Raw genomic sequence first — 27,435 nt, 5'->3', positions numbered from 1 at the left:
GCACAAAGTAAAATTTAATATTTGACTAATTAACTACAATATACGACAAAAAAAAAAAACAATTTTTTTTTTTCTTTGTCGTATTATTTAAATATAAAAATATAAAAAGTTTAAGACCCTTAAATATAAAAATATAAAAAGTTGTAAAATCTTTAAGATGTAACCTTAAAATAATAGTAGTAATCAAAATTTGAAAATTTTACTAATTATTGATAACACTAACATCACATTTTTAATAGATTTTGTTTCTAAAGAAAATGTGCAGTTTAAAAAATATTTCCTTGAGAAGAAATATATAACGTATAATATAATTTTCATAAATAATAATAAAAAAACTGATATTTTGTACATTAAAAAAAAAGTGGCAATATCTTCATATAAATCGGTACTAAATATTAAAAAATAAATAATACAATATTTGCAGAATGAAACCTACGTAGAAATCAATTAGAATAATACATTATAAACTTGATTGACTACTCTTTCTTATTCTTTGTCTTTGACTAAAAATTTATACTTCATATTTTTTTAAATGAATAAATGAATAAATGCTTACCATGTTATTGCATTCTTATAACTATGGCTCTAAGTCTTGTTACATGGTGATTATAATTACAATGATAATTTTACGTTGACATGTAACCCTTTTGTCAATAAAATACAATTCATTGAATGCAATATAATATCACATACATGTACATGTCCTACTACATACTTTGAGCTTTTTTTCCAATGAAAAATGAGATTAAAAATTCGTCAAAACGACGTCAATTACGCGTATATTAAATCGATCATTTCTTACTAGCTTCTAAGTTTAATATTTTTATCTTAATCTTGCTAATCACAACCGTTAACTTATGATCTTAGATAGACAAACAAGTTAAACGTAATATATATACTTTATAATATGTAAATTCTAGGAAATTGTAAATATGTCGAAATTTGTCTATCTGAAAATCATTAATCATTACATTTGTCATTTATGTACGGTTGATTTAATATATATATGTATATATATGTATATATATATATATATATATTTTAAAAGATTCTACAAACTGTATTTTGAACTCTATCTATCACTGGAGAGCAGCATAATTTGTACTTTACTATCTCGTAGATTAATGAATCTAAAAGTTTAAAACATTATTTTTAAATTTATTTCATACAAGTCTAAACATTTTCCAAGCAGATTTGCCATATTTCTGGTTTTTTTTAAAGAAAAAAATAAACATTTTTATATTTACCTTTCCGTCTCCTGTTGTTGTACAGATAACCTATCGTATTTCTGTAAATGTGTAATTATATTCGTATAACACGACACTTCCTTCTTAAGAGAAACGGTGGCACAAGAAACGAGTGTTTGATTTCTCGGTGAACCCTCAGAGTTTAGCACCAACAGAAAAGAGTAATGATTCATATCTCCACTATAATAAATCTGCAAATAAATACGATAAAAAACTTTGATATATCGAGATGTATACGACCAATACTCTTTCCAGATTTAGTACATAACGAGTTCTTTTATGAGTTCTTACCTGAACAGAAATCATATATAAACCACTCGTGCCAACTTCAATTGCCATATTATTTTCCACCAAGTGAAACTTTTTAAAATCATATAGTTTATACTTTTTATTTTCCATCTTAACCCAAGGTCCAATAAATGCTGAAAAAAATTTTTCTTCATCTTGAAATGTAATGTAATATCATTTTTCGTACTTATATATATTATTGTAAGTATTTTTATATGTGTTATCGTAATGTTAACATTATATTTAGTAGACAAGTACCTGCATTTAGAAGATCAGGTTTCGCACCGACAAACGTGGCTACCAACGGCCCTATAAACGAGATTAAAATTATTTCTTGGCCTTACTTAGTTCACTCCGTTCAAATAAATTAACTGAGCGTTGACCAACGAAACGGTACAACGTCCGTTCATCTATAATTCTGTTTATTTAATCGCGAAACATGGAAAATATTAAAAGTAATAACGGTAAAGAAAACATACTCGCTTGATTGTGATTACGTTTGTGTCCTCTTCTACTTTTTCGCGATTTTTTGTATCTTCTCTCGTTTTTTCGGAATTGTGAAACTTTTCCCTCGGTTTGTTCTTTTTCATCTTTCTCGTCTTGTTCTTCTTTGGTTTCTTCCGTTTTTGATAATTCTTTAATATCTCTCGTCGCTCTTTCCAATCTTGTTGCATGCGAATCGTTCCATGTGCTCAACACATCGTCGCTGCTATCTCCATCCGCCGTCGCTTTCTTTTGCGTTAAGCGACTAAAACGTCGAATACTTTGCTTTTTACTGACGCTGAACAACAAAGCCTTTAATTTACGCGATTTCGTAACATCTAAAAAATTATTAACCCTTCCTTTAATTTTATTATTCGTATATGTCGATTGATTGGAAATTATCCGATCATTAGGCATTATTAATGTAACGTTGCCGACACGTCTATCATCTCCAATTTCCATCTGATTAGAAGGATCGAATGATTCGACTCGGAGACTGCTTTGAGTATTATTTTGATACATCAGTTTAAGAAAATGCATCTGAAATGAAAAAGAGATACAAATTCGTTCTGGCAGTTATACGCTTTTCAGAAAAAAAAAGTTAGAAATCACAAAGACGACATTGAATACTTTTTTACGTTCACGATTTGTTATTTGATATACGATTACGTCAACGTGATTATTAATTGGGCCAAGCGGCGAAATATTTACGTATCACTATTCATTCACCGTGCTTATGCATAATTTCGTACGATAAAGGAGCGGATGATTAATCGTCAAAGTATGTTACGTATCACGTTGTCGTGCTTATTCAGAATCGTTAGGTTACAGAGGTGTTCCATTCACGTAGCTAACATGTAAGTGACACAGAAACAAAGAGATGGAAGGCCGACAATTTTCGACGTAAGAAAGATTTAAGGAAGTTTAATATTTTGTGACTTAAATCATTGTATCTTACCTCAACTTTTAACTCTCGCACGCTTTTAAACGTTACCGCCAACGTGCCAGATAGTACAACGACTATAATAAATAATATGATAAAGAGATTGCGGTAAAGTTTTGAGGGAAACTTTACGTTGACGTCCAGGAACAAATTGTCAAGTTTGGCATCATTTTTCATTTTATGTTTCATTAGTGGATACAGGTTTATTTTTGTCATTTTTTTCTCTCAATCACCAAATTCCTTTTAATTGGAAATAAATCCTATTTTCGATTATTCAAGGATTACATCAGATGTACCTGAAATGTATTCAAATATAAACTATGTTACATGTTAAAAATTGCCCAACTATAATTAATTAAATTTCTTAGTAGCATTGCACTTACACTTTAATAATTAATATTTTCTCGTACGTTTGTACGCAATCATATCATCAATGGAAAATTGCAAATATTTTTATGCGGGAAGAACGGTGCTAGGTACATCAAATCCAAGGAAAAGCATTTACAAGAATCACATTTGACCAAAAAGAAAAGTAGAGATTTCCTTCTGTGAGAATAAAGAAAAACAATTTTCATTTACAAGGTCCACAAACAGTTAAGGTCTACTATGAAACTATTTTTCGCTTTCAGGTTTACCAAAAGCAGGTAGATTTGTCTTCGTGTCGTGTTGTTTTTGTACCATTAGTTTATTAAAAAAAGAAAAAAAAAAAAATTCTCTTATTCAAAAATCTGTACAAGATATGTTTCATTCAATGAAAGGTATAGAGATGTGCCTGTATTTTTCAATGCGATGTAAGATCGCAGATAATCTCTCTTCGTTTCACTACCGTGTGTAGATTTTACTCTACGAAACCGGCTGAGTTTACGATGCGCACTGATAAGCGACGAATGGACGTGATTGTGCTACTCGGAAACATGGATGTAACCAGGATACCGACAGGTAGCTTAGGATTGTCACGGGCTCATTTACAAGACTCGCTTGGGACGCTAACTTGGCACAGGCAGCGGAACGCGTTGTTCGCGATACTGCAACCAGTTTCCCGCGCGATTTTACTACGCCCCTCGTGTGTGAAAGTCGTGTATAATTAAGAATAATTTACAGAGCTCTTAACATGCGTTATTTAAACTGGGCACAATTGGTCGAGACAACCGGGTATTTTGATGAACTTGTCCATTGAGACGCTTTGCATAAAATATTTTTGGACCACGTGCCAAACAACCTTACTTTTTTTTATGATTATTAATTAATATAAATGAATACTTTATGACTGTACAAAATAAGAACAACAGATTTTAAATTAAATCATACACTAGTTTTATTAAAAAAAAAAAATTGTCCAAGCATTAAGTATTTGTCTTTAAAAAAACTTCCGAGTCGTTAACAATTAATATTTAATTAAAACCGCACGCAAGTTAATTCTGGTTTTAATTAAACGAATGTTGAAAACGGAGTTGTTCATCACGATGTTGCATTTACTCTTGAATGAGATTTTTAAATAGCAACTAGTGATAGCACGACTGCGCTTGTATAAATATTGCAAATCGATCCACTGATTTCGTAAAGGATTCGATTACAGGTTAGAACGCAGAAAATATATAAACGTGTTACGTGCAATTATAACGTGCGAGTTTAACGTGCAGTTCAACGTGAGGACTTGAAAAAGCTTAAGAATCGAAGCGTGTCACTTACCTGAAACATTCCCGTACTACTAGCGTGGCTGAACAAATGACTCGTAGTGGATCATCGGTCAATAGTCACCCTTGGAGCTGACGCGCCCGAATGAGACCGGTCAGATCTTTGCATCTTTTGTTTACTTGTGTCCCTCGTAGTGACGCTTGAGCATGCGCAATAGATTAAGCGCCAGCAGACGCTATGAAGTCAGTCATGTATGTACATATTTTATTTTTAAATAACGCATTTTCTTAAAAAGTAAAACTTTCGAACAAGAGACGCAAGACGATAAAAATAATTTCTTTGATCTAAAAATATCGGCAAAATAATAACTGTTAAGTTGGTTAGTTCGTTGAACGTGATACTAAAATGTACAACATAAATATATAACATTAGATAAATATATATGTTTAATTAATATAATTTTATATAATGTATAAAAAAAAACGACAGAAAAATTAGATTAGTAATTATACAATTTTAAGATGGACCATATCAGCATACGAGTCTGCACTTGATATTTTTGCGCGTGCGCGTCAATCTCTATTTATCTCTAGTCTCTCGGCACCGAACAACTTCCGATCTTCCGTTATCTGTTATCTTAAAAATATAACACCACTCCTAGCTTACTGATACTCGCTATATACAGTTTCAAACTTTTAAGTTATCTTCTATAAATAATAGAGCTACAGAATTATTTAATAAGAATTTTGTGTACATAAAAATTTATCTAACGATTTATACAATGATTTCAACAATTTAAAATAATATTGCTTAATTTCAAAATATTTCTCTCCTGTTTTTAACAGCGTAACATGCTGGTTGCAATTTTATAAAATATTGCATGATAAATATATAAATCTATAAAAAGAATAATTTAATCTTATTAGTTGAACATTATAAAAAATTTATTAGATTATTATACCGGCCCAAAACAAGGTTTTGAAATTATAAGAAATAGAAATCGTACGCACGAATGATACGCGATTTCGTTTCAAAAGGATGTAGTCGATTTTAAAGTCGGCAGGTATCGGGTTCGACCGCGACCCTCGTTCCATATATATCCCGATTTATAAAGAGGCTATTTTAAAGAGTTAAAAGGTCTGAGCGAAAGAGTATGAGATCATTGTATCTCGTTTCGGAAACAATGAACTAACACGTATTAAGCGAAAACCGGGACAACTTTGTTTCCCCTTTTTCTTACAATTTTTTAAATACATTTTAAACTTACATTTTATTTTAATGACTAATTATAAACTACATTAAATATATATATAATTAAATATTTAGTTCGTAATGTCAAGCACTGAAGTTATTTCATCGATTGGCAACAGCCTTTTGCTTATTTCTTACAATTCAAATAATTGCAATTGCAAATAAATAAAATTAAGTGAATAAATAAATGCGTAATTCCTGTCTTTCGTTCACGTGTAGCAAATTCTTTTATTGATTTTGCTACGAGACATTTTATCACGTTTTTATACTTAAAGACTCAAACACACACGTAAGTCCCATTTATTAATGCTGTGTTAGGAAAAATTCTATAATGACAATACTAATTAGTCATCATGCGATGCTCCGAACACGTTTCAAGTCTCTTGTTTCCTTACAGTAGCATATCTACCATATCAGATCATGACGTCAAAGACATGAATTCTTTTCTGAGAATGTATGTCCAAATAAGTAAATTTATCATGTACGTAATCCTTCGTTTACTGATGAGATTCACTACCAAGAAGAAAAAATATTTTATTTATATTATATCATGTCGTATTTTAACTTGTAAAAGAATGTATATAATTTTCTTCTTGATGGCAATACCAATAGAAAAGAAGTTTAAAATTATCGTATAAAAGCCAGAACAATTTTAAATACGTATCTATACCTTTTTTCAAAATAAAATACAATTACGTTATTAAAAAGGAGCTTCAACTTAAAACGCAATAGATCATATTTTACAAGAAAGATTCCGTACACTTAATAAATTTTATAGAAATAATTATGATAACGGAGAAGATACAGATGATAACGATTAGATGCAATTACATTCGTTACTGCCACACGCTTATTAGATGACTGCCGGTTAGTCATGGAATTTCCAAGTTGACATTATCTGAACGTGTCACGATGTCTGTGGTACAATAAATTATCATTTTTTTGATCACTCATCTACTGGAAAGAATGACAGCTCGGCCAAATGTTCAATTACGCAAATATTTGACTTAATCGAATGTCGATTTATTCGCGCGAATGTTATCATTAGTATTCACTATGTTGATTAACGCGTGGTACGTACATAGGTATACGCGACAGTTTGATAACTGTAATGATCAATAATAACAACGCAATGGTCACGTTTGGCTCACGAGAGTAGCATTAGAGAGTTCTCGGAAGCTTTTATTTTATCATCTTAATTTATCCTGCGGTAAGCTGCGGCTAAGTTTTAAGTGCAGACGCCTGCGTGTGATGTCATGCCTGAATTATTTAATTTCTCAGTACAATGCACACAAGACAAGCAGCGGTGTACGTTCCAGGAAAGATTCTTTCATCGTGGCGTTTTATCGGCCATTACGAGGTCACTAAATGCCAAAGTAGAAAGAAAAGATTTCACGCCTAATAAATCTATCGCTTAATGAAATCGTGAGTGTCTGTAGTTCAAATTATACTAAACTTTTATAGCACTTGTTTTAATAAGCCAGAAAATAAAAAATGATATAATTAAAAGTAAGAGTAATCTAATTATGATGTTAATCAAACAGATGCATAATTTTCGCTTAATATATGAACAGATAATTCATACATCTAATTAATATTAAAATATTATTACAGGTGCGAATCTACTGTATCATAATACCATTGCACCGTCTATTTTTCACGATTATTATTAATTCGAGCGGAGTAAGCGTAACTGGAAGCCTACAGATAATCGTAGCCAGTGCGTAGTTCTTAATTACAGTTGCCATTGTATTTGTTGTTTTACCTTACGGTCACTCAATTCGACTTACGAATTCACTTGCATTCTCTTCTATATAACATTAATTTTTAAACTTAATTATTATTATTATTATTGCGATCGTAATTTAATACTTTAAAATATAAATTATTTTTCAATTCTCAGATAAAATTGAAGTTAAGATAAAATACATTATTTTTTACATATTAAAATTCTGCCAACATATATACTACAAGTTTATATAAGTTCGCTTTTATCACACCGTGATAAAATGTAAGTCTACAACGTAGCACCATGCTGACTGACAAGAGATGAAAGAGTCGCGGTGATAAACGCTTACGTGCTTCATTCTGTTCTTCAGTATGGTTGTGTCGATCGTGGGCGACGGATGTATATTGTCGCGTTCCTCTGAACTCCGCGAGTGCTCCTGAAACATTAATAAGCGAGATCAAAACGTGCTGTTGGACAAATAAAAAAATTGTTTTTTCAACGAGATAAATTAATTTTTTTACTAATCCCAACGAGGGTGATTTTTAACGCGTTTTATATACCTAAAGTATAAAGATTTACGAAAAGTGAGATCTACAGAATGCGTGTGTAAAGTAAAAAGTACTAAATAGTGAATCAAGGTGTATTTGATAAAATAATATGTTAATTTAAGTGTCATAAAAATGCCGGTGGTTGCGTTTAAAAATTAAATTGTGAAACAAGGATCAACCAAATTAAAATAAAGTATGAATTTTTTCAATATATCATTAAAACAACAAAAAGTGATATTTTATATCTTCATTGATAAACGTTAAACATTTCTAATTACGTAAAACTGATTTAGAAAACTATCTAATTAATTAGCAATAAATATAAAATTACTTTGATCCTTATTATATTATTTAAATTACAATAGTTAAACAAGAAGGGTATAAATTCATATGTTCAGATCTTTAACATGTTTTAATGATACAATTCATTTTGTTGATCGAGATTAACAAAAATTGAAAGTCGTTTTCTGGACTCAAGATTCCCTCTTGACCCTTCTATTTTGATTTTGAAATAAAACATAATCTGCTCTGTGTATCCGCTCTTATCACGAGGCAAGAGTGCGGAAAAATGACGGGGCATGGAGACAAAAGAGTGAAAGAGAGAGAGTGAGGATAGAGGAGGTCCTCTTGTAGTTCTTTGCCTTTAGGGGGGAAAAAAACTCACCGGACAGGTTTTAAAGCGGGACAGGACCGGTGTGGGATATTTAACGTCTCCTTACGTCGTAAATCTTCGAAAAACGTACAATTAGGTGAACCGTCTATTGCGCCAATGCGGAAAGCTTCTCACGGATTTAGCGTGCCATATTTTTCTCACGAATGTACCGGTTGATCCAAACAGAATCTTACCCTTTTTTTTCGCGTTGTTACATCATACGTGGCTATTTAAGCCAGAAGGCAGAGGCCACGTCTGTCTATTATCTTCTATCCGCGTCCAATTGGCTAAAGTACATTTTGCATCCTCCGCGATGATTAAAGTGTTTATCCATACAATGCGCAGTGTAACACCGATAGCGAGCAAAAGTGTTGCCAATTGACCTGAAAATTGTAGACGCAATAAAACTCCGATTATTAAAATAATGTTTCATTAAATCAAACTGTTATCTGTGGAACTACAGACGTAACATTTTCAGAACGTATATACGTACAAATTTGCACAATATAATATAAATTAAATATATAAATGCATATATGTGTTCTGAAAAATATTGCGTTACAATTTTAAAGCTGTCCGACGAGTTTTTCTTTAACATAACTTTAAATAAAAAGCAAATATTCTTGAATTTATATGCAAGAACTTATGACATGTACGTAAGATATAATCTTTAGAGCGTTGGCTTCGTTAAAAGGAAACATCGATGAACTAGAGAGCGAGAAAGAATTCGCAGCGACACAAGCAGCTAGGTTCTTACGAGGAGAATGGTTTCCTGATGTGTCGTAAAATCGGCGCGGGATGAATTACACTCTCCGCACATCGCTCGGCCAAATCACGAAGATGCGTGTGAACATATAAATTGTATTCGCGTCGAACGTACACACAAGACACATTGATTTGCACGCAAGAGTTGTCTGATTTTCGTGATGACGTCCATGCTGACCGGTGAAGAGAGCAACGCGGTGAAGATGAAGCAAAAGCTAATGAGGGACGTACCTGGGAAAGAGGAAATTAGGTCTTTTCTGAACTTCTCGCGAGAAAACTTGAGCATCTCGCACTCCGATCTCGAACAAGGATTTAACCGATCGCGGCTCATGAAACCAAGCAAGAGCACGATCTTGAGTGTGGCCGCTCTTATGGCTGTCGTTCTCTGCCTCGGCCTTCAAAGCTGGAAGCTGCTGTCTAACACCCGCGAAATCGAGCAACTGAGACGTGACGTCGATATCCTGAAGCATCGGTTTCTGGAGCAGGATCTCATGGATGAGCTGAAGGCCTTCGAAGAACAGGTAGGTTCCTACAATAGATGAAACAAATTAGTGAGTTTGTCCGCCGAATCTCTCTTCTCTCATTATTTGAGAAAATAGAAATTAAATTATTAAGAGAAGCTAAATTATCAACAATAATTCAATATTGGATTCTATTTTTCGCGTTAATAATAAAAATTAATTCATTACATTTTTTAACTGTATACAAAAACATAATAAAAATATTAAAAACATATTAAAATTTATTGTAGAATTTATATCTTTACTGGAATTTTTTATTACACGAAGCATATGGTTCGTGTTGCTTTTAGACAGTAATCATTTTAATAGTTATGAAAAAGGAAATCATACCACAATTGCCTATTACTGATGTACATTTCCTCGTATCGAGCATTCGTCATCAATGGACAATACTGATTTAACTACGATAACCATAATTGCGTCGCTCGACGGAAGATTTTCGTTATACCGATGCAATTTTACATATATGCTCAACGGCGTTGCAGCTATACGCCGAAGAATCTACCGAGGATAACGATCCAGGTGAGACAGACATCGATAACGCCGATTACGATTCCAATTACGACGACGACGGCTCCACATCATCGCACGATTACTCTGGCGACTATCATACACCTCTCACTTACGGCGCCAGGTCGTCAGATTTCCCCGACATTACGTCTACATCAATGCCGATACCCACATCCGCGGATCCTGGCGCTAATGAGGACATGGTTGAACTGCTTGCAGCCTTGCGCAAGGTCGAGGCGAAGCACGGGCAAAACTTTGAGAGAAACGTGCGAGAAAATCATAAGTGAGAGACCGACAATATATAGTAAAATTTCAATTAAAAAAAATTTGTAGTTTTTCAACTTAAAATTACGATTAAATAAAATAACTTTCTCTAAATAGATATCAGTATATTACCTTAAATTTCGTTTGTTGAACGCAGAAATATCGAGCGAGAACATCTTAAGGGAAGATCCAAAGGACACTCGAGCCACGAGGAAAAAATTAATAACTCGAATAGCACCAGGTACAGATCTGAAGACATCGTCAGAGGATCCGCCAGTTTGGCATATGTTAAAGAAAGTGCCAAATCGAAGCGATCTGTTAACGATGGCCTGGCTGACGATCATGTGAGAGACGCGACGAACGACAAGCGGTATAACACCGGAAAAATCGTTGTGAGCGCATCGATGTCCAAAGCCCATTCTTACGAAAGCGAAGAAGATGATGGGGACGACAATTCTGAAACAGATCAGCCGTAAGTCAATTTCTCGTTAGAACAAAAAAAATTTTAACAAGGACATTGCACAGATAGAATTGGAGAGATTCAGCAGCAAACTTTTTCTGACCTTAACAAGCTGTCTGACTTTAACAAGTTAAACTCTTACAAATGTACGATCGTGCGTTAAAATTGTATTAAATTGGACCAATTAAATGATTAAGAAACAAAGAGAAAAGTTGCACGAGAGTGTTTCGCGTTTAATCGATTATTTTTTGAAAACAGGCACCCTCCCAAAAAATATCACGGTCATACATTGGAGACAACGCATCTCCCGGCACGCCGATTAAGCGAAGAGACGGGTACCTTTCAACCTGAGAGATACGGGAGCGAAACCACGGAGGTTGCAACTGACAGGAGGCTCAGCTCGCGAAGTCGCAATGTTTCGGGAAACAAAACGGTGGTCCCTCGGCTCGCTCAGGTGGGTAGTACAATAGTTGCCAGGGAGTTACGATAGATAAAATCCCGCGCGTCAAATTCTTGATGATGGTCGAATAAACGACACAGAGCGTTGTGATTGAATTAGAATCATGAGGCAGCCGCAAGGGAGTTTCATCGGAGATTGACTCGAAGACATTTGCGTGCACCACGGCAGGTTTATGCAATCCATTATGGGGCGGATAGCACTCTTTTCTCGACGCAAGATGAGCATACCGGAAACGGCAGGGCACGACATCACAACGGCATCTTCAGGGCGTGGCAGCCGAGTGAGTGGGTCGTCGATCTCGGCATGAGCAGGCACTTCACCCTTGCTGGCGATGGCAAGCTCACCGTGCACGAAGCGGGCTTGTATCTAGTGTACGCACAGATCCACTACTTAGATGAGCACGATGAAAACGGCTTCCACATGCTGGTGAACGGCAAGCCTATATTGCAATGCATGGTAAGAATAATAAATAAAAAATGAAACATTGGCTGCACTTAGCAGAAGTACTACATTTGCAATTGTAAATGTGTGAAGTTGATTGGTGTGCGATTCTAAACTCAGCCAAGGCTAAGAGTATACGTATATTATATATATATATCAATTATTCTTACGATTTTTGCAACAGCATCTACTGCAAAGTGGAATAACAAATACAATTTTTAGGTGTACAGCCCGGGTATGGGACACAAAAGCCGCTCGTGCTTCTCGGCTCAAGTAACCTTCCTTCAGGCGGGCGATCATTTGGTCTTGAAAGACATTGGATCAGCGAGATACACTCTTTTCCAGCATGATAAAAGTTTCTTCGGTTTAGTAAAAGTCGGTGATCACAGACAGCAGCAAAGACAACCACCGATGCACCAGTAATTTTATTCGCTGTAGAATTATCAGCGCTGAAAAAAAGTGATATGCAAATTGTAGTCATTGATTTCCCATAATAAAAATTAATTGTAAATTCGCGATTTTGTGTTTAATGTTAAATAAATATACTTCTAATTCGCGAGTCGTGCTATTTTTTAATAATTCTGCTTCGCAGGCTGCGTGATTTTCATAGTAAGATCTTCTTTTATATTTTAGTATTACATACGTTAATTAGTTCGCTGTTACTTGTATTTACACTCGCTATTATTTCATCTATAGAACACACATACGTGTAGATAGGCACTGTATGTATAAAATGTTTACTAAAAATATTAAACAATTATTTTATTTTATACTTTATACATATAAAATAAAAATTTTATAAATTACAAGAACCAACTCCAGATCCAATGTATAATTTTTTAATTAAATTATTACTTACAGAAACTCATATACTTACAAAGGAAAACGACGAGCTTTTGTTTCGAAGCATCTACAACGTCAAGTTAGCCACAATCATAAAGTAAAAAACTTACTGTCTGGAGATATTTGGGGACTAAATTCTGCTGTTGGTTTCCTGAACGCTCTTATCTAACGACCAATCAGCACTTTCAACGTACCGCTTGTGACGCGCGTGATGTCATAGCGGCTTATGCTGGCTTATGTGCCATGATGTGCCAGTTGTGCCTCTGTTTATGACGCGGTTTGTAGTTGAGGTAGAACGATGTAACTTGATATAACCTCGTAATAATTATCGAGAAGTGTTCATTATGTTAGAGAAACGATTTCTAAGTAGAAGAAATGAAATTAACCATCGAGGATTCGCTACATTCGGGTATTTGCAGACGTGAGTCAATTCTTACTTCGTTGCGAGCGTGATATTTACGTTTTTACGTGCGTTTAAAGATTTATAGCATTTTAATCCGCATTATTTATTATCTGGTAAATAGTTTGTATTTTTTTTAAGTACTTGTGCGTATATTACCCATAACGTTCATTTATAAATAAAGTATAACAGAATTTTGTATTTTATTTATTGACGCTTGAACTAGACGCGATTGTCTATGTTCTTATTGTACTGAGATTTTCAAAAAGTTCTGTTTAAGAAGAATTATTTGCTGTTTTACGACACATAACGCTATGCTGTATTTGTTTGTAGGAAGTTGTGAAAGTTAAGTAGAAGCTTATTGTAAAAATAAAGCTTTATCTACTGTTACTTGCAAAACCACTTCAAAATGAGTGAAAATGAATCTATATATGGGACAACTTTGTCTCAAGAATCTATTAAAGTGATAGCAGAGAGTATTGGCGTTGGAAACTTCCCAGATGAGGCTGCGAAAGATCTTGCAGAAGATGTCAGTTATAGATTGAAAGAAATTGTTCAGGTTGGTAAATAAATTTTATTGTGTGTTAAATTTTTATTGAGAAATGATTAGTTTAAAATTTATTTAATGTTATTACATATATAATTTTTATTTCATTATTAGACTGTATAAAAAATATACGTTATAATTATAGGATGCTGCAAAATTTATGAGACATGGGAAACGTCAAAGAATGACTGCACATGATATAGATCATGCATTAAAAATTAAAAATATTGAGCCAACATATGGATTTTTTGCTAAGGATCATATACCGTTTCGTTTTGCATCTGGCGGTGGTAGGGAATTGCATTTTGTTGAAGAAAAGGAAATTGATCTTAATGAAGTTGTAGCCACAGCTGGTGGACAATCGTGGCCAAAATTACCTCTGGAAATCACATTACGTGCGCATTGGTTATGCATCGATGGGGTACAACCTACAATACCAGAAAATCCACCACCAGTATCAAAAGGTTTTATTATTTGTATAATTACAAGTTTTTCTTTGTAATTTTTAATTTTTAATGTTACTCAATAATTTCTAATATTACTAAAGTGTTAACAAACATTTAAAAATATTCAGACATATGTCACAAAAAATTTTAACGTTTAACTAATCGTGTTAATTTTTAATTAATAGATGCTCAGAAACTGGAAAGTGTTGATCCAACGACAAAACTCTCCAGCAAGAATCAAAATATTGGTGTCGGTAAACCTGGTGGTGGGGGCAAAAGTCAGAAGTTACGAAATGTTGAAACTGTACATGTGAAGCAGCTCGCAACACACGAGTTGAGCGTCGAACAACAATTGTATTATAAAGAAATAACTGAGGCGTGCGTTGGATCTGATGAAGCTCGTCGGGCTGAAGCTCTTCAATCACTTTCGGCGGATCCAGGTCTACATGAAATGTTGGCCCGAATGTGTACTTTTATTGCGGAAGGTGTGCGAGTCAACGTAGTGCAAAATCATCTCGCTCTGCTCATCTACCTGATGCGCATGGTCAAAGCTTTACTTGATAACCCAAGTCTTTATTTGGAGAAATATGTAAAATCAAATTTTATCTTTTCTAAATGTGTTAATGAATTGTGATTTTTATACTGACAATAAAATATTTTAATTTTTAGCTTCACGAGTTGATACCGTCGGTTGCAACCTGCATAGTTTCTCGACAATTGTGCATGCGACCAGAGGTGGACAATCATTGGGCATTACGCGATTTTGCTTCTCGATTGATGGCACAGATATGTAAAAATTTTAACACCTCCACGAATAATGTGCAAACTAGAGTCACCCGTATGTTTAGTCAAGCATTGGCTAAAAACAGTCAGGTAATAGTTATATTAAGAATATAAAAAAGTTTTTGAATAGTGCAAAATAATAATTAAACAGCAGAATACTAATTTTGCTATTAAATCAATTTATAAATGATACTAAAGATCGGCTATTGTATAAATTAATATTTCTTGTAGACACCATTGGCATCTTTATACGGCGCGATTGAAGGTCTTTGTGAATTAGGACCAGAAGTAATCAAAGCGTTGGTTATTCCTAAAATTAAATCTATCTCCGAGCGTATCGAGTCGTGCATCGAAGGACAAGGATTATCTAGCGTGGATAAAAATGGAGCAGGACATATTAAAACTCTGCTTGTGGTAAAGTCAAATAATTTTTAATGTTATTTAATTGTTAATTAATATATTTAAGCGTATAAAATTTAACATACATGCTTATATAGGTATATGTATATAGCTTATCTGTATTTTTATTAAATCTAATGTATTAATCTTTTTCAACGATATCGATTATATTCAATATTATTATTTTATTTTATATTAAGAATTGAAATAATGTTTCAGAAATCAGTCGCTCCGATTTTAAAAACAATACGGTCGCCACCAGATTATGTGGAAGAGTATAAACAGGACTATGGATATATAGGACCTGCATTGTGCGCAGCAGTCGCAAAAGCTCGCACACAACCGGCACCTTCTACAACTACAGCTACAACTACAACAATCACCACGAATCAGCAACAAGGTTCTAACTGCACCGGAAAAGCACTCGTACAGACAGGTGAGTATCGTCATTAATAATGATTATGCTTGTATTATAAAAAAAATCTATGTTATGTTAAAGTAAGTTCGAGTACAGGTCAGCAGCCTGGCCGCACGTACATGCTTGGTACAAATAGAAGTGCTAGCGGAACTTCTACCACCGGTGGAAAATATGTCATCTTACAGTCGCGTTCACAAACACCTACTATATCTAATATAAATACCACTATTAATACCAGTGCGATTCAGCAGCAACCACAAACACAGACACATACACATACACAAGCGCAACAACCGCAACAACCGCAGCACCTACAACAATCTCAACAGCAGCAGCCCCAGCAGCAACCTCAGCAGCAGCAGCAGCAATCCCAACAGCAGCAACCACCACCACAGCAGTCACAGCAGCAAATTAAATTGACGCAGGCTAATATCGCCCAACAAAAAGCACATGTACAGAATCCTACAACGAAGTTAGTTGTAGTGTGTATGCCTCCCAGTAGCCACACTAATACATCAGCAGTGACACAGGTATAACTTTTGGAATTTCTTTATTAACGTTATATATATACTTTGATTTTAAATATAGCAACATCGGATAAACTATTATTATAAAAATTTTTTTAGCAAGCGAATCTTACGGCAAAACCGCAAAATGTCTTTGCTACACAGCAAAGTGTTGAGAGATCACTCAGCCCAGAAGAGGAACAGTCATTTCCGTAAAACAAATATACATATTTTATATACATACCTACATATATGTATATGTGTATATACATATATAGGTGATAAAAAAATAGAACTTCCAAATCCTTCCTTATACAGTTAATACAATCGTAGAATAAGAGAGAATATTTCTAAATAGAAATAAAAATAAACTTTTATGAAAATATTTGAGTATTGTATGTTTTTAATCTTTAAAATAAAATTCTTTTATTTAGTTATCTATTTTTTTATCTAAAGTATATTAATTACAATAATAGTTTTCTTTTTTTACTCTCGCGGGACCAATTGAGCTAAACAAAAGAACCATTTTGAATCGTGGAAAAGTAACAATGAATTCGAATCGATGTAATTTTTTAAGATAGGATATATGTATGTAATAAACTTTTAGGTATATTAAATAAAATTTGCTTTATTACAGCTATTATCAATTAAAAATTGGGTTATTGTGTTGCATATTACGTAGTTATATGCACATTTAATTATACAGTTATTCTCTACTTTTTGTAAGAATTGTTGACGTCTTCTTTTGTTTCGTTGGGTCGTATTTAAATGTCTTGACTATAGGACCCTTGCCGGCGGCATTAAACTGTATAACATCTGCTCGTTCTCTATCAGACATCTGCTTCGTTATCTTCAAATTTGTCCAAGCTAAAATAAGAAAACAATAATTTAGATATATTTTAATAATATTTTTACAGAATGTATATATGTATATGTACTACTTACAGTTTTTAACTTCATCAACAAAACCTTTCTTATTCTGGGCTGCTTTAACAGCAGCAGGTTTTACCATATCAGGTATATTAAGAGCTTTCTTTATATATGGAACTTTTAAAACACCAGTTTGTATCAGAGAAATGATGTTTGTTGACATCCAATATGTTAAAACAGTCTATAAATATTGGTAAATGAAAAAAATTAGAAAATTTAAAATATATGTAAATGATAAACATGCTTTTACATTTATTTCTTTTATGATAGCAATATCAATTATACTTATATTATATTATAATACTTACACCAGGGAAATGTAGCATGAATGGCAATACAACGAACGGCACAGCTCGAAGGACATATCGCATCATGCCCATAGTTTGTATATTGACGCCTTCCGTACCAAGCTCGATCGTGGCAAACAGTGTCAGACTAGTAATTATGGGCAATATATAATAAGGATCATATACCGTGAGATCCGTTACCCACCAAAAACCGCCTTCTTTTAAGCTCTCAACAGGTAAATTTGCCATTCCTCTCAGTGCCCAAAAGAAAGAGATAAACACAGGTGCCTAAAACATTGAGATTATAATCGAAAAACATGATTTTTTTATCTTGTTCTTTTGTGAAATTATTAATGTATGTGAGTATTACATACCTGAATAAACGGCATTAAAAAATTCCTTACTAATTTAACGCTATGTTTATCTAAGTAAACTTTTAATTCTGTCGCAACTCTTGCACCTTTTTGGAAAATAACAGGTTATTATACTTTTTATTAATTATAGCAAATTTAGGAATTTTTTTTTAATACAAATCTTTCTAACATACTTTCCATATAATCACCAGTATTCCTGGCTTGAGTAAGTCTGAGTTGCATCTCTTGTATTATTGGCATATGAGTTGTAAGGTGTATTGTATTTTTTCGTGCACTTATCACCAGGGGAAACATTAAACTTCGTATACAAATGGTAGCTGAAACAAAGCAATTAAATTTGTCCCAATAATTACACACTTATTAAATTGATAATACTTGCCATAAAAAAAAAAAAAGAATACCTGTGACAATTGTTAACCACCATGGCATATCTAAACTTATGTGCATATATTCTAAAACATTTTGTATCATCCCTGGTGGACTCCAACCACCCAATCCTAAACTTTGAAAGGTTGGTTCACCATTTGGATGTAATTTCACAATGTTTTCCACTATTTCCTGTATTGGTGTTGGAGGATCTACATATAAAGATCATAAATTAATGAAGGAGTTTTATGAAACAATTTCTATAATTTAAATTTACATTTAAAGATCTATAAATATTAATTTTAGAAAATATGTCTATGTAAACCTGGTATTTCATCATATGGACTGCTGGAAGGTGGTGTTTCATTTGTGCTAGCATAACGAATTGAAGAGATTCCTGTAACTCTGTAGTTCCTATGTAGGTCCAGTGAAATATTATTTTTAAGAGTTGCTTTCCCTTGAGCAACTACATGAATACGTCTACAAGTAACAATTTCCTAAAAGAAAATATGCATTTTAAGTAAAATACATTTTCAAAAATGACTAGTTATATTCTTTAAATAAATCTTTTATTTAGAAAATACAGAAATAAAAGTAAAAGTAAATTTTTATATATAGTTTAATAAAATAAGTAAGTGATCCACGTGTTGGATTTTTCTTTCCTCAGAATACGAAATTATTGCTTTGTACTTCGACTGCAACTTAACCTCTAAAAAGCCGCTAAAATATAATTTACCTGCGAAATTGCATTTGATTTTAACAGTGCTTGCCGGCGAATAATTATTGACGCCCGTGTCAACATTTCTGCGCCTCTTGATTGACTCGTCGTGCTGTCCTTAATCAATTAACACGCAAAATTGTTCTTTCGTAAGCGAGACAAAATTCAGCATGGACCGTAAACTTCGCAGTTACGTGTGCGTGATATATACGTATAACCACATATTAATGCGCAAGTAGAAACTAGCGCATGTGTAGCTGCACTAGTTTCATTCAAAGTTTTTAATTAACTTATTCTTTTCAGTTTAAAAAAATAATTTACACCGAAATTAAAACTTGCTCTAATTAAAATGTGATGGATTCGGAATAAAGTTCATTAAAAGAGAAAACTTAAAATACATTAAGTTTATTTACGAAGAGCAAATGCATTTTAACGACATTATTAATTAGTTAGGAATTTATTTAATAGTCAAACTATTTCACATCGTAAATTTAAGTTTGACGCCTTTCAAATGCAAGCATTTCAATTTGCTCAGCCTGCCCGCTTTGATACGTGTGCAACTTCATACCGACGCTACCAAACGATCTCGCGCGCGCGGGTCGCGCACCGTGCGCTCTGACGATTAGCAATTAATTTATCGTAATTAACGGGCGTTTTTCGAGAGTTTGGACGCGTTTGTTATACGCCGCGGCTGCAATTCGTCTTGTGACATGAATTCGATGGAGTGCATCGGTGCAACGGCAGCGAAACGAGGATTTGGAGAGATGCGATCGGATCATGGGGCAATAGCAGGCGGAACACTTATGGACGAGCGGTTCGTTACTAATTATCGGGTCTTTTACGCGAATTCGAACGTGTTTGTTGTACGCCGCGAGTGTAGGGCCGCGAATTCTAGTTATGGGTTCGTCGTGCGGCATAAATTTCGTGAATTAAGTGCATTTATGTAACGGCGGAAAAAAGACAATTCGGAGAGACGCCGTTGGACTAATGGCGAACAACGTTGGACAACGGCAATCTGAAGAATTATGGGCGAGTGATTTATTATTAATCATCGGGTGCTTTACACAAATTGGCGTGACATCGAGGAGCTAGGAGAGGATCCGAGGAGACGTCGTCGGACTCGTCGGTCGGAATCGTCGGTCGAGCCATTGGACAACGGCGGACGGAACAGTTATGGGTAAGTAATTTATTATTATATTATTCCTGGACGACGTACATATCAGAAAACGTAAGGAAGTTCCATGAGAGTCCCATAAGTTCAAATTATAAATAATTTCATAGACAATCTCCGAACATGCGTGTCGTCTGAGTTTCATTTGTTGCAAAATTGTTTAAAATTGTCCCTTGAGATATTATTTATTTCGAGCATTAATCTTTGCACACACCAAAGAGAAAAAAATTTTGGAAAACGTTTTGTTAGAACGTATACCGAAAGGCAGATATCTGCCTTTCAGGGTTCACGTATGTGTAAGTTAATTATTTATCGACAATGGGCTTTGTAGAAACTCTTGGTCCTCTGCAATTGTTCAATATTTAGCAACTTATCGACATTGATAAATATTAAACTTTGAACTTAGATGGCGTTACTAGAAGCAAACGGGTGGGCAATATGATATAAAACACGATATAATATTAACTGAATATTTTGGAAAATATATTCACAATTAAAAGTTTTGATACAACGTCGAACTTTTTTTTTTTCTGCCTTGCCGTAATATTCCAAGCGCAACAAGCGATAACAAAAACCAGAGCTATTTTTCAAAAACAAATTAGAGACGTTATTAAAATATAAAATATACATAAAAATTCGAATTAGGTAAAGAGGTGAAAGCCACGTTAGACCAGGATTAAATTTAATCTGCATTAATAAAAATAAGCCGTCCGATATTTTACTCGAACGAATGGATTCGGCATCTCGGGTGCAAATAGCGTCAGAAGTCGAACGGTCTAAAATCATCGTTAGGCATCTCCCAATTCTGCACCGTATCCCGCGGGAATCCTCGCGCGTCGGTCCTTCCTCCTCCGTACGAACAGTGCCGACTCACGTGATCGAATCTACCGCAATGACATTCAGTTTGGGCCGTGTGCGGGACGTGGGTTATTAAGCGAGACCTGTTATTAAAGTCCCTCTCTTCGGGACCGCAACCTCGCCGTGGCCGCGCAGGTCACCCTCTCCTCACCCTCCCATCACGACTTCGAGAACCCTTCCTCCCCCGCCTCCTCCGGCGGTCCCGGTGCCTTTCCTCGCCGTGCCTTCGTCGAACCACCCGTTCGAGCCGGAGAAGCGGCTTTGTTGATTTAAGGCGATAATACGGGGCTGCAAGAGATTTTACATGAAAAAAAAAAAAAAAAAGAAAAAAAAAGGAGCAAAAGCACAAGACCGGCGCGCTTATAATTACAGATTCGCATTGTCCCGGAACCCCCTTAAACCCTCCTTAACCATCGCTGTCTGTCAGTCTTGCTCTTCTTCCCTCCCCCTCGCTCCCTCTCCCTCAACTCGGAAATGATTCTGTAACGTAAGGGCGCGAATGCCGCGTCGCGAGGTGATCGTTAACTACCGCGCGCGTTCCTAGTACTTAATTATTTATTCTACCAGCATACAGCAATAGCATTTTACGATTCTTCTTCGCCAGTACGCGCTCGCGCGCGTAACGTTTAATTATACACGTCCGTCGTCTTCCAGCTCCGATCCGCCGCTCTCTTTCCACCGCGCTCGTTTACCTAATCGCATTAAATAATGAATTAACAATTCATCCATCATTCGCATCGCTACGGATTAATTATTTCGCCGTAATTAATGCAGGCCACCAGCCTTTAATTATTTGTTTAATTATCGCGACGTCATTGCAAACCGATAGCGTTTAATTATTTCTAGACGCCACAGTTGAGCGGCTTGACGACCGCCGGGTGGGGTTATTTATTTAATTCGACTGTCGCCGTGACCGGTGTTATTAGCGATTTAACAGAATTACGGGAATCCGACCGAGCGGAAGCAAACTCCGGGGAGAATCCGAGGCGGGAGCGTCTAGATTTTAATCGCATGACTCGCGGGATTTGCTGGGTGTTGCGCAGATGGCTGGAAACTATCCTCCGCGAGGGTAACATTCGAGCCCGTGGAGAGGAAGCGCGCAATTGACTTTTTGGGAGCTGAAATCCTTCATTGACGAAACGCCCCGAGAAGGATCCATCGAGAGAGAAAGGAGACTTAATCTGCGCTCGCAATTATCTTCGGAGTGACTTCTCACGCCGGTGAAATCGCCGAAGCACAAGCCGAGGCACAAATCTCCGCTATGGTGCAACGGGTCTACGGAACGCCGCGCCGGTCGCATTAAACTAAACCGGCCGATCATATAGCTTCATCGGTCTTCCACGGGTAAACGCTTAGCCACCTAAAAGATCCCGCAGATACGGGGAAATCAGGCACTGAAAAAAGGTCGTACCTGCGCCGACGGTCGTGTTAACAGCCGGGACTCATAAAGACGTTTAAAGTGGTCTAAGAGAGAGAAAGAGGGCAGGGAAGGGAAGCCAGAGAGAGAGAAAAAGAATGGACACTTTCTCCTCTCTTTCGCGAGTTTTTTTTTTTCTTTTTTTTCTTCTGATTTCCGAAATCGTCGACTTTATAGACAACGAAAAGGGCGTCAAGGGAAACATATATTTATGCCGACTGACACGAATATGAGCGCAGGTGTATCTCCCTTGTCTTGCAAATAAGTATTACAAATCAAGATAACTAAAAAAGAAGGAAATACTTTTACATGAAATAGCAATATAGGTGATAATTCAACGAGTATATTCGTGGCTCGACAAGTAACAAATAAAATTATAATTTGTAAATTGAAGGAAAGACGTAAAAGTTCTCGAACAATTTTTTTTTATTAAATACAAAATCGCGAATTGTAACGGGGATTTTTTTTTATAGTTTTTAAAACAGCGGACCCTTCGGTCTGTAATCAGATTAGCGCGAACAACAACGTGAAAATCTTTCGTTGGTTTATCGGCGCGATCAAAGAACGTGCGATGCACCATTGACATGAGTCGGAGCCGAAGTGCCATCCCTTTTCCCCCGACAACTTCACCACTTCTTCTTCGATCCCATTATCTGTCCGGTTGACCTGTCGGGCGTAAAGTGGGTAGTCCTGTCGAGAAAACGGCACCCCATCAATTTTTGAGTCTTGAGAGTTAGACGAGTTTCGGCCGATCCGCTGTCCCGCCATCGCCGTACACCGCCGGCACCTCAACCCGTTCGATCAAAGGCGTAATTAATTATAGGAATCCTCAATCTTTTCTCGTTCACATCGCGCATCAAATTAAACGAAAATCTGTCAGTCTAATTTTTTTTTTCCCCCAGTAAATAATTAGCGAAGACCCAGTGGCATAAAAACTGTAACGCAGATACGTCGGTAAAATTAGTTACAAATTAAATAAAAAAAAAAAAAAAAAAAAAAATTATGGTTTAATAATACGGCGGCTTTTACGCGAGCAATTTAAATAAATTTATTACTGCATCGATCGCGCAGTTTAAGTAGTAGCAATGGCTTTAATGTCGATTACGTACTAGATCGCGTTGAAAACTTAACGATGGTCGCTTTTTGAAAGTTGAAAGTAGCCGGCAAGATGACTAACATCATTTCCGGGCCATGTCGGGCAGATTACAGCTTGCAATAGTTTCGATTATCGCAACCGTGCTCTGCGAAAATTACTGGCCAGGCTAATCGCGTAGGTTGTAATTAGAAAGTCGCGATTCCTGGTATCAGAGCGACGTTTGTCACGCGCTATCGATAGCGAAGATTAGTACACCTTCAGCCGCGGTACTGCAGACGTGTTAACACATAAAAAATATTAGAATGTATAATAATCATGTTCCCCATTGTGTAATTTCCTGTTAATTTAATTGAAACGTTTTAATTGGATTTATGCTCATTGCAAAATGCATATGTAGTTCCTAAAAAGCTTAAATTTGTAATAAATTTGTAATAAATTTGTAATCTGAAAATTAATCCCTGATAAAATCTTATTCGGCAATTAAGAACTTTTAAAGACGTGCGCTCGTAGATCTTAAAAAAAAATTTTTAGAAGAAATATGATTTGAACTCAATTAAATAGAAAATATTAAATAGTCAGGTCCGATATAGATAATATTATTTCTTAATCAGTCATCCCTTTCGAGCATTTTTTATTCTTCACATTTTCTACTAAGTATTTTACTGAATTCTTTATTATTTTTTTTTTTTTTTTTTTCATGCAGTATTTTCTCAGTAATCAATTTCGAAACAAAACGCCGTTTTTATCTCCTTTTGAGCAAAATATGGAAACGGGCGACTGGTATCTTAATTTCTTCATCTTTGTCCATCCCGGCATGATCGGAAGTAATTTTTCCTCGTTGCTGACAACCAGTGCTCTTTTCGGCTCGCGTGTCGGGTAATGATACCAGCGCGTTGGATAATCTGGGAGATAGCTCGCCAAGCGGCACGGTGTGGGATCATAATGTGTAAAAGGAAATCGCTTTACTTTAAAGTAAATGCTCGACGCGAGCATGCATGCATACGTGCGTGCGTGCTTACGTGCGTGCGTGCGTGCATGCGTGCGTGCGGCAGCCTCGTGTGAACCGCCGCTAGTTTCCTTTCATTCAGTAGTTTCTTCATCGAGAATGTCGCACGATTTCTGCTCGCGATTGTGCACATCAAGAGCTGATTTCGCTCCGAAAGGGCGGATCGATCGCTTATTGAGCGTAGTTGCACGTTGGCAGGTGGGCAAGAAAAACAATTTTTTTTCTTTTTTAATTAAACGTGTCGTGTAAAAAATTAATCAGGTTGCGTTGAATCTAAATAGTTTGCGAACAATTGCCGATACCTTTTATAAGTGTTATTTAATCATTTTTTAATTTTTTATCTGACATAATCACATTTTCTAATATACACGTGATTTTACTAGAGAGATTTTTAAGGAAATTAATATTAAATTATTTTTTCCAAGCTGTAATAATCGAATGTATCAACGTGGTTCTTTTTATCGTTGACAACGTTCTTCTCGTCCATTGTTGACAAAGACGAATGGAAAGAATTGCGCGTGAATAGTCGACCCGGTGGGTGCTCGCGAAGGACCCGTGAGAGCTGGGAACGCGGACTCACCCCCGCGTAGTTATCATAATGCTTCCTTAATGCTCGTCGCGAAGAGTTCGCGTGTAACTAGCATAACGCGTTCTCGTGAGACCAACAAGACCTCTTTCGCTCTCTGTCTCTTCGACAGCGATGCACATTAAGGCTTATTTATACGGTTGGCTACTGCGGCTCGAAAAGACACCTCGATTAAATCTCAGCGTAACGTACACGCAATAAAAAAAAAATAAAAATATTATTAACAATCTTCTGTTTAACTTCCAAAAATTTATCTAAAATCTTATTAGGTATTTGCGAAATAAAATAATATCTAATCGGTAAAGAAAAAGAATTATTTTCATTCGTGAAGACATATGGATTTATTATGCAATTTAAATTTACAAAATAAAAATACATCAGTGGAGATTAATCTCGTCGGTTAAAAGTGAGCCGTGTAAGTTCGCCTTTACACCGTGCTCGATGTATGGGGAGAGAGAAGAGTCGCCTCGTCGGCACGCATCGACGAGAATATTCCCACAAATTGGCAGAACCCGGCCGAATCGAACCGCCGGAAAATATTCCGGCCGGATGAGCGCAACGCGGGATTAACGACCGAAAATAGGAGCAATCGTTAGCGGCCGTAATATTGTTTATCGGCGAGAACGCTGAACCAGTAAAATCCGGTAACAATGTTAAAACGGTGGCGGACAAAATTTTCCAGGGTGCAACGCCGACGTTGTGCCTCGGTGTAAATTCCATTTTCGATGAGGGTGGTATTTTTCATTTACAAAAAATATACATTACTTTTATTTAATTGCGCTCTGCGTTTTAATTAAACTTTAAATATTATAATATGATAATGTTATAATTTTATAAAGAGCTTCTCGATGTTATTAAATTTAAAACGCTCAAGTTTAACACTACTTTTAATATTTTTAACGAAGGATTTTCAGTTAAAACATTACACATAGCATAACATCGATATTATTTAATTTCTATTTCGAAAAAAAAATAAAATAAAAAAGAGGCTTGAAAACTGAAAACCAAAAAGGTTCGAAAAAATGTTAAGGAAATTCAGGTAAAAAATTTTAAAAAGACATACGACATGTAATATATATAATCAACCAATCGAATAAAATAATGTTACTATTCCGAGACGCACAGTGAATCGAATCGCGTATAAACACGTTTCCTTTTTTTTTTATTTGCTCCATATGAATTTTTATCCGCATTCTCGCTACGTTCGCGCTCGCTCGCTCCATTCCGCGTTGCCTGTTTACGGAAAGAGCTGATTAGATCCACGTAGAACGTGAGGTTATACAGACGCCCATTCAAGCCCCTTTATGCTTCCATGAAAGTCAAATATTTCGTATCGTTTAATACAGCCACTGGCGCGTCGTCTCACCGCACGGAGAGACGCCCATTCATTCCCTTTTTTTTTCTTTTTTATTTTAATTTTTTTTTTTTATACTTTCATGCAAGTCAAACATTTCGCGTATCGTTTAATTCAGTCGTTGGCGCGGCTAGTTAGCGGTTACTATTGTTACTAAGTAACCCGCTCGTCAGCAGTTAATCTAGTTTGCGCTCGTTATACACGGCGCGCGGTATAACTAGAGGATGAGGAGGGCAGTGAAGGGGGTCAGAAAAGGCCTTATCGCGCCTGGGGCCTCCGTGAGGCCCCGTTGTGTCGATGCGACGATGCGAACGCGCGTTATTATTATTCTTATTATCGTCCGCGCGCACACACACGCGGCACGGCACGGCACGTCGTGCGGCAGGTGAGGCGAGGGGGCGTGGCGCCGGATGCGGCGTGTATCATAGAAACACGTGCATTTCCGGCCGTCAGATCTAGATCGATGCGCGTATCGAGAATCGTTGCAACGTTGCCCGAAAGATCATCCGGATTGCAGGGTGCTCCCGCGATAACTCTTTGCCGGTAGAAAAAAAAAAATTGCCGAAGATATTAATCTTAGTAAGAAACATTTTTTTCTCTTTTTCTTTTCTTTTTTTTTTTTTTAAATTAAAAATTAAAAAAAGTTGTAGACTTGAGAAGTAAAATTCAGATTAAAAAAATTTTTTGGTAATCAATCGCAGGAGATTAGTCGAATTTTAATTGCTGCAAGATG

At 35.7% G+C, this 27,435-nt stretch overlaps 4 protein-coding genes across 10 annotated transcripts; 2 read left to right on the top strand and 2 right to left on the bottom strand.

Annotated features, from left to right (window-relative positions):
* Window positions 1–124: 124 nt before the first annotated feature.
* LOC139111659 (uncharacterized) lies at window positions 125–9,899 on the bottom strand. 3 transcript variants are annotated; one of them, XM_070672110.1, is made up of 10 exons: window positions 9,773–9,899; window positions 8,971–9,159; window positions 4,651–8,012; window positions 3,345–3,507; window positions 2,977–3,257; window positions 2,015–2,558; window positions 1,794–1,844; window positions 1,539–1,669; window positions 1,248–1,438; window positions 125–1,130 (listed from the first exon to the last, which is right to left on the bottom strand). In XM_070672110.1, the coding sequence occupies exons 5-10, from the start codon at window positions 3,175–3,177 to the stop codon at window positions 1,073–1,075; spliced, it is 1,176 nt and encodes a 391-aa protein (XP_070528211.1). In that variant the 5' UTR covers window positions 3,178–3,257; window positions 3,345–3,507; window positions 4,651–8,012; window positions 8,971–9,159; window positions 9,773–9,899; the 3' UTR covers window positions 125–1,072. The 3 variants fall into 3 exon arrangements, with proteins under 3 accessions (XP_070528211.1, XP_070528212.1, XP_070528213.1); XM_070672111.1 differs by lacking the exon at window positions 3,345–3,507; XM_070672112.1 differs by lacking the exons at window positions 4,651–8,012; window positions 8,971–9,159; window positions 9,773–9,899 and having other exon boundaries at window positions 3,345–4,627.
* Egr (TNF superfamily member 12 eiger) lies at window positions 7,921–13,139 on the top strand. 5 transcript variants are annotated; one of them, XM_070672104.1, is made up of 7 exons: window positions 7,921–8,317; window positions 9,451–10,062; window positions 10,548–10,855; window positions 10,994–11,308; window positions 11,555–11,750; window positions 11,925–12,212; window positions 12,420–13,139. In XM_070672104.1, the coding sequence occupies exons 2-7, from the start codon at window positions 9,703–9,705 to the stop codon at window positions 12,618–12,620; spliced, it is 1,668 nt and encodes a 555-aa protein (XP_070528205.1). In that variant the 5' UTR covers window positions 7,921–8,317; window positions 9,451–9,702; the 3' UTR covers window positions 12,621–13,139. The 5 variants fall into 5 exon arrangements, with proteins under 5 accessions (XP_070528205.1, XP_070528204.1, XP_070528203.1 ...); XM_070672103.1 differs by having other exon boundaries at window positions 7,921–8,214; window positions 9,471–10,062; window positions 11,856–12,212; window positions 12,420–13,138; XM_070672102.1 differs by having other exon boundaries at window positions 7,921–8,214; window positions 11,856–12,212; window positions 12,420–13,138.
* Window positions 13,140–13,284: 145 nt separating this feature from the next.
* On the top strand, window positions 13,285–16,972 carry LOC139111654 (transcription initiation factor TFIID subunit 6). The gene is made up of 9 exons (XM_070672099.1): window positions 13,285–13,461; window positions 13,774–13,999; window positions 14,133–14,451; window positions 14,619–15,022; window positions 15,103–15,306; window positions 15,448–15,630; window positions 15,835–16,051; window positions 16,115–16,563; window positions 16,660–16,972. Exons 2-9 carry the CDS (start codon window positions 13,850–13,852, stop codon window positions 16,753–16,755), a joined length of 2,022 nt encoding a protein of 673 aa, XP_070528200.1. The 5' UTR covers window positions 13,285–13,461; window positions 13,774–13,849; the 3' UTR covers window positions 16,756–16,972.
* A 30-nt stretch (window positions 16,973–17,002) lies between these two features.
* Oxa1l (OXA1L mitochondrial inner membrane protein) lies at window positions 17,003–19,436 on the bottom strand. The gene is made up of 8 exons (XM_070672109.1): window positions 19,233–19,436; window positions 18,822–18,993; window positions 18,532–18,708; window positions 18,304–18,447; window positions 18,131–18,216; window positions 17,778–18,044; window positions 17,485–17,650; window positions 17,003–17,406 (listed from the first exon to the last, which is right to left on the bottom strand). The coding sequence occupies exons 1-8, from the start codon at window positions 19,296–19,298 to the stop codon at window positions 17,246–17,248; spliced, it is 1,239 nt and encodes a 412-aa protein (XP_070528210.1). The 5' UTR covers window positions 19,299–19,436; the 3' UTR covers window positions 17,003–17,245.
* Between the last annotated feature and the right edge of the window lie 7,999 nt (window positions 19,437–27,435).

Source organism: Cardiocondyla obscurior, linkage group LG24, assembly GCF_019399895.1.
Source record: "Cardiocondyla obscurior isolate alpha-2009 linkage group LG24, Cobs3.1, whole genome shotgun sequence".
NCBI lineage: Eukaryota > Metazoa > Arthropoda > Insecta > Hymenoptera > Formicidae > Cardiocondyla > Cardiocondyla obscurior.
The sequence above is the reverse complement of the archived record's forward strand: the minus strand, read 5'-3'. Positions and strand labels throughout refer to the sequence as shown.